At 46.5% G+C, this 6,671-nt stretch overlaps 1 protein-coding gene across 1 annotated transcript; it reads left to right on the top strand.

Annotated features, from left to right (window-relative positions):
* The first annotated feature begins 5,732 nt into the window (after positions 1–5,732).
* LOC141977926 (olfactory receptor 52N2-like) lies at positions 5,733–6,671 on the top strand. The gene has a single exon (XM_074939779.1). The coding sequence runs from the start codon at positions 5,733–5,735 to the stop codon at positions 6,669–6,671; it is 939 nt and encodes a 312-aa protein (XP_074795880.1).

Genomic DNA, 6,671 nt, shown 5'->3' with positions numbered 1-6,671 from the left:
AGGGGTATCACTGTGTGGAAGGGCTGGAAGTTGTGGGGGTGGAGGGGCCCATATGGACAAGCGGGCAGCTTGGAGGATTGGGGAGCACCCAGGGAAGTGTACACAGAGGAGCAGTTAACACTGAGGGTGTGGGGCAGGCAGGGGATGTACACGGACAGGCAGGTACCACTTGGGGTTTGGGGTCAGGCAGGGCATACATATACAGGCTGGTAAGGCTGGGGATTGTGGGGGCAGGAAGGGGAGGTACAGGTACAGGAGAGCAGTACTGCGAGTTTCGGGTGTGCAAAGTGGCATGTACATGGACAGGCAGGTAGTGCTGGAGGTTGTGGGGTGGGCAGCAGTCAGGGGGTGTACATGAACAGGTAGGCAGTGCTGGGAGTTGTGGAGCAGGCAGGGGTTGTTCATGGACAGGTGAGCAATGCTGGGAGGCATGGGAGCAAGCAGGGGGTGTATATGAACAGGCGGGCATGGCTGGGGGTTGTGGGGCAAGCAGGTGGATGTAGATGGACAGGCAGGAAGTGCTAGCGGGGTTGTGGGGCAGCTAGGGGGTACATGGAGAGGTGGGAAGTGCTGGAGGTTGCGGGGGCTGGGAGCAGCATGTACACGGAAAGAGGGCAGTGATGCTGAAATTAATTTTTTTGTTGTGATTGTTGTCCCAAGGCCAGCACTGGGACATTTCCTGGCCCCGAGTGTGTTGTGGGGTGGGGATGTGTCAGGGTCTCTTTGCCCTGCCAAGCCACAGAACTGCAGCCTGGGTGTCACAACTTTTACTAAATTTTGTTTCCATCTGTTCTTGTTAATTATGTAACTTCCGGCATTTCGCTGGTAGAAAGAACCATTGTTCTTTGTTCCTCAGCTGCTTCAATTTCCCATCATATTCTGACCCCCGTGTCCATACTCTCCTTCCCCATCCAAGGCTGCCCCGATTACAACAGCACGCTGGTCACCAGAGTCACCTCCATGCTCCCCAGTCATCCCTGGCTCCCACAACCTCCGAGTCACCCCATGCTCCCCACAGCTCTTCCACTGCAGGGGGTGAGGTGCCTCCCATCACAACTGCTCCCTTGGCTGGGGGGAGACCAGTGACTGTGTCTCACCTGTGAGAAATCTCACACACAGCGTAGCAAGTGCCAGGGCACCTGTGCTGCTTCTCTTGGTGCACCCATACACACTGCATGCTGCTTCGAGGGCTGCTACCAGGGACAATTTGCGAGCTGAGAAGTTTGCACATTATATAATGTGAGCAGGTGACTCTGGGACATGTGAGGGCCTAGATAAATACAGCTGCCATGTGCATGAGCCACAGACACTGAAACAGTGGGTCACTGGGACACAGACGATCAACTCAGGATGCTCTGGGACCATTTACTAGCCAGCTCTGTTAGCCATTTTTGGCAAGGGTTGTACATTCATTCCTCAGTGCAGAGATTTTATGGGCTCTAGTCACTATTTTTCTCACCTAAAACGTTCATCCATGCAGTGCCTCATGGGATCCATCAGCCTCATAAATACACACCCAGTGTAAGATTTTCAAGGCACCACAATCACATGATAATTTATCCTCATAGGGCTAAATTCAACAGTCATGAATAGAAAAAAAGGCACGAGGTTACAGGAAAAATGTCTCCAGCTGACTCTGGACATGTTCATAGATTCCAAACCAAGAAGGGACCATTGTAATCATCTGGTCTGACTTCCTGTATGGTATGGGCCAGAGAATTTCCTCAAAATTTTTCCTAGAGCAGATATTTTAGAGAAACCACCAACCTTCATTTAAAAATTCTCTGTGATGGAGAATCCACCAAGACCCTTGGTAAATTGTTCCAATGGTTAATTACATTCACCATTTAAAAAATGCATGCCTTATTTCCAGTCAGATTTTATTTAACTTCACTCCCAGCCATTGGATCATGTTACATCTCTGTATAGTAGGCTGAAAAGGCTACTATTAAATATTGGTTCCCCATGTAGAAACTTACAGACTGTTATCAAGTCACCCCTTAATCATCTTTATTAAACTAAATAGATCGAGCTCCTTGAGTCTATCACCCATTGTTTCATGTTCTCTGTGTATATAAAATCTCCCCACTGTATTTTCCATTACATGCATCAGATGAAGTGAGCTGTAACTCACGAAAGCTTATGCTCAAATAAATTTTTTAGTCTCTAAGGTTCCACAAGTACTCCTTTTCTTTTTCCGGATACAGACTAACACGGCTGCTACTCTGAAACCACTATAAGGCAGGTTTTCTAATCTTTTAATAATTCTTGCGACTCTCCTCTGAACACTCTTCAATGTATCAACATCCATCCTTAATAGTGAACACCAGAACTGGACACAGGATTTCAGAAGCAGTTGCACCAGTGCCAAATACAGTGGTAAAATAACATCTCTACCTCTCCTTGAGATACCCCCGATAACCATCCAAGAATCAGATTGGCTCTTTTGGCCACAGGGTCACACTGGGAGCTCATGGAATCAAGGAATCAATCCTGAAGCACTTACACGAGAGGAAAGTGATCAGGAACAGTCAGCATGGATTCACCAAGGGAAGGTCATGCCTGACTAATCTAATCGCCTTCTATGATGAGATTACTGGTTCTGTGGATGAAGGGAAAGCATGGATGTATTGTTTCTTGACTTTAGCAAAGCTTTTGACACAGTCTCCCACAGTATTCTTGTCAGCAAGTTAAAGAAATATGGGCTGGATGAATGCACTATAAGGTAGGTAGAAAGTTGGCTAGATTGTCGGGCTCAACGGGTAGCGATCAATGGCTCCATGTCTAGATGGCAGCCGGTATCAAGTGGAGTGCCCCAAGGGTCGGTCCTGGGGCCGGTTTTGTTCAATATCTTCATAAATGATCTGGAGGATGGTGTGCATTGCACTCTCAGCAAATTTGCGGATGATACTAAACTAGGAGGAGTGGTAAATACGTTGGAGGGCAGAGATAGGATACAGAGGGACCTAGACAAATTGGAGGATTGGGCCAAAAGAAACCTGATGAGGTTCAATGAGGATAAGTGCAGGGTCCTGCACTTAGGACGGAAGAACCCAATGCACAGCTACAGACTAGGGACCGAATGGCTAGGCAGCAGTTCTGAAGAAAAGGACCTAGGGGTTACAGTGGACGAGAAGCTGGATATGAGTCAGCAGTGTGCCCTTGTTGCCAAGAAGGCCAATGGCATTTTGGGATGTATAAGTAGGGGCATAGCGAGCAGATCGAGGGACATGATCGTTCCCCTCTATTCGACATTGGTGAGGCCTCATCTGGAGTACTGTGTCCAGTTTTGGGCCCCGCACTACAAGAAGGATGTGGATAAATTGGAGAGAGTCCAGCGAAGGGCAACAAAAATGATTAGGGGTCTGGAACACATGACTTATGAGGAGAGGCTGAGGGAACTGGGATTGTTTAGCCTGCGGAAGAGAAGAATGAGGGGGGATTTGATAGCTGCTTTCAACTACCTGAGAGGTGGTTCCAAAGAGGATGGTTCTAGACTATTCTCAGTGGTAGAAGATGACAGGACAAGGAGTAATGTTCTCAAGGTGAAGTGGGGGAGGTTTAGATTGGATATTAGGAAAAACTTTTTCACTAAGAGGGTGGTGAAACACTGGAATGCGTTACCTAGGGAGGTGGTAGAATCTCCTTCCTTAGAGGTTTTTAAGGTCAGGCTTGACAAAGCCCTGGCTGGGATGATTTAACTGGGAATTGGTCCTGCTTCGAGCAGGGGGTTGGACTAGATGACCTTCTGGGGTCCCTTCCAACCCTGATATTCTATGATTCTATGATTCTATGGGGGAGGTTTAGGTTGGATATTAGGAAAAACTTTTTCACAAGGAGGGTGGTGAAACACTGGAATGCGTTACCTAGGGAGGTGGTGGAATCTCCTTCCTTAGAAGTTTTTAAGGTCAGGCTTGACAAAGCCCTGGCTGGGATGATTTAGTTGGGGATTGGTCCTGCTTTGAGCAGGGGGTTGGACTAGATGACCTTCTGAGGTCCCTTCCAACCCTGATATTCTATGATTCTATGATTCTATGTTTTGCTAATTATCCCTTCACACACCCCAAACCTTACTTAGTCTTTGCGCTTCCCACGATAGTGCCCATCATGTAAGCATCGCCTACATTCTTTGCTCCTAGGTGTAGATATCTACATAGCTATGTTAGAACACATATTGTTTGCTTCTACCCCGTTTACCAACCAATCCAGATTGCTCTGAATCAGTGACCTGTCCTCTTTATTATTTACGATCCCCCAATTTTTGTGTCATCTGCAAACTTCAGACATGAGAAGGGCAAGGAGCTGAGTTGCTGACATGTCTCTGCTTACATTTGTCAGTTAACACCTGTAACTTGTGTCTCAGACAAAGTTGGGTGCCTGCAAGAAAATGTCTCACCAAAAGAAACAAGGGGCATAACAGTGGTGCAGACCTTTAGCCGTAAATACCAAGACCCTTGTGTCCTTCATGCCCATTCTGTTGAGCACAAAATTATAGCCCAGCAGGAAAATATCTGTTTCCACTGGGAAAATTTGCTCCTTTCCAAAATAGGAATTGCATCGTGGATCAGACCTATGGTCCATCTAGTCCAGTGTCCTCTCTCTGACAGTGTCATCCTCAGGTACTGCAAAAGAACATGTAAGAAACCCAGTAGTAGATGGATGGGAGAGATAACCGTCATGAGGATGTCACCCTAATGCCTAACAGCTGGAGATTGGCTTCTGCTCTTAAACAGTTTGGCATATAGCCTTTCCAAAATATTTTATTTAGCTGTAACTATTGTAACTGGATAGTCTCACTACCCATGTAAATGTCCAAAACCTTCCTGATTCTTACTTAGCTCATGGCCTCAACTACCTCTTTTGGCAACGAGTCCCTCAGTCTAATTAGGCATAGAGTGAAAAAAGCATTCTTTTTAAAATCTGTTTTGAATTTGCCATGTTTCACTGTAATTTAATGTCCTCTTGATTTTGTGTTATGAGACAGAGAGAACACGTTCTCAATTTAGTCTCTACCAGTCAGTATTTTGTAGACTTTTCTCATATCCACTCTTATTCATCCTTTGTAAGGTAACTATCCCAGTCTTTTCAATCTCTCTCCTATGAGAGTTTCCCCGAGTCCTTCATCATTCTCGTCGTCCTTGTCTGAACCCCTCTAGTTCTGCAATATCCTGTGTGAGAAGGGTGCCCAGTATTACACAGAAGAGTCCAGAGGAGGGTGAAATATTAACTGGCTGATTTCATGGTGTTGTATTTTCTATATGATTCCCCATCCCACACCTCTTGGATCCCAATGTTTTGCTTAGTTTCTGTCATGCTTGCACTCTTAGCAGGGTTCCACAGAGCTGTGTACAATGACGCCTAGATTCCTGTCCTGAGTTCACACAGTTAAATTAGAACCTTGTTAGATGTTTGAGGAGTTCAAGCTTTTCCGTCCAATGGGCATACACGTTGCAGTTTTTGACAGTGAAGTTCATCTGCCATCATACTGCCCATTCACTGGCTTGGTTAGCTCCCTCTGAGGACTTCTCTGACTTGACTATGACCTAAATAAACCAGTTCCAGCTGCAAATGTTGCCACCTCACTACTCAACCCCCTTTTCTAGATTGTTAATAACTATACAATATAGTTGCCATACTATTTGTTATAAAGTGAGTAACCCTCCTCACTGTGCTTCTCTCCCTTCACAGGCACCTTGAGCTTTTCTGACCCTGATCAATGCATCAACCACCCCATGGCATCTTTCAACCTCACCCCCTTTGACTCTTCAACATTCATCCTAACGGGCCTCCCTGGACTGGAAGCTGCTCATGTCTGGATTTCAATCCCTTTCTCTATGTTCTACATTATTGGCCTTTTGGGAAATTTCACCATTCTGTTTGTTATAGGCAAAGAGCAGACCCTGCACAAGCCGATGTACCTGCTGCTCTGCATGCTGGGACTCACAGAAGTCAGCATATCTACCACCGTCGGGCCAAAGGCACTTTGTATATTTTGCTTTAATTTAAAAGGCATTACTGTGGGTGGCTGCCTAGCCCAGATGTTCTTCCTTCACGCAGGTTCTATGATGCACTCAGCTGTTCTCGTCACAATGGCCTTCGATCGCTATGTTGCCATATGTAACCCTCTGAGATATTCCACCATCCTCACCAATGCACGAATAGCTAAGCTAGGGCTTGTGGGTTTGATAAGAGCTGTTCTCTTCATTCTGCCCATGCCCCTGCTCCTGAGCGGGCAGCCATTCTGTGCCAACCACATTATCCCCCATACATACTGTGACCACATGGCTATAGCAAAGATGTCGTGTGGGGACATCACAGTCAACAGGATGTATGGCTTGGTGGTGGCCTTTGTATTCATTGGGTCAGACCTGACACTCATTGCCCTGTCCTATGGTCTAATCATACGGGCTGTCCTCAGGATCTCCTCCAAAAAAGCCCACCAGAAAGCCCTCAAAACCTGCACTGCCCACATCTGTGTGATGCTGATGTCTTACCCTTTCTTTTTCTTCTCCACTCTGACACACCGGTTCGGTCAGGGCATCGCTCCCTACGTTCACATCATATTGGCCAATCTCTATTGCCTCATCCCCCCCATGCTGAACCCTATCATTTATGGGGCCAAAACCAAAGTGCTTCGTGAGAAAGTGGTGAAATACACCTGCAGAGAATGA

The sequence above is a fragment of the Natator depressus genome, chromosome 1 (genome assembly GCF_965152275.1).
Source record: "Natator depressus isolate rNatDep1 chromosome 1, rNatDep2.hap1, whole genome shotgun sequence".
In the NCBI taxonomy this organism is placed as follows: Eukaryota; Metazoa; Chordata; order Testudines; family Cheloniidae; genus Natator; species Natator depressus.
The sequence above is the reverse complement of the archived record's forward strand: the minus strand, read 5'-3'. Positions and strand labels throughout refer to the sequence as shown.

Excerpts from the sequence above, each read along its gene's own strand:
- LOC141977926 (XM_074939779.1), top strand. The coding sequence starts at position 5,733 with ATGGCATCTTTCAACCTCACCCCCTTTGACTCTTCAACATTCATCCTA.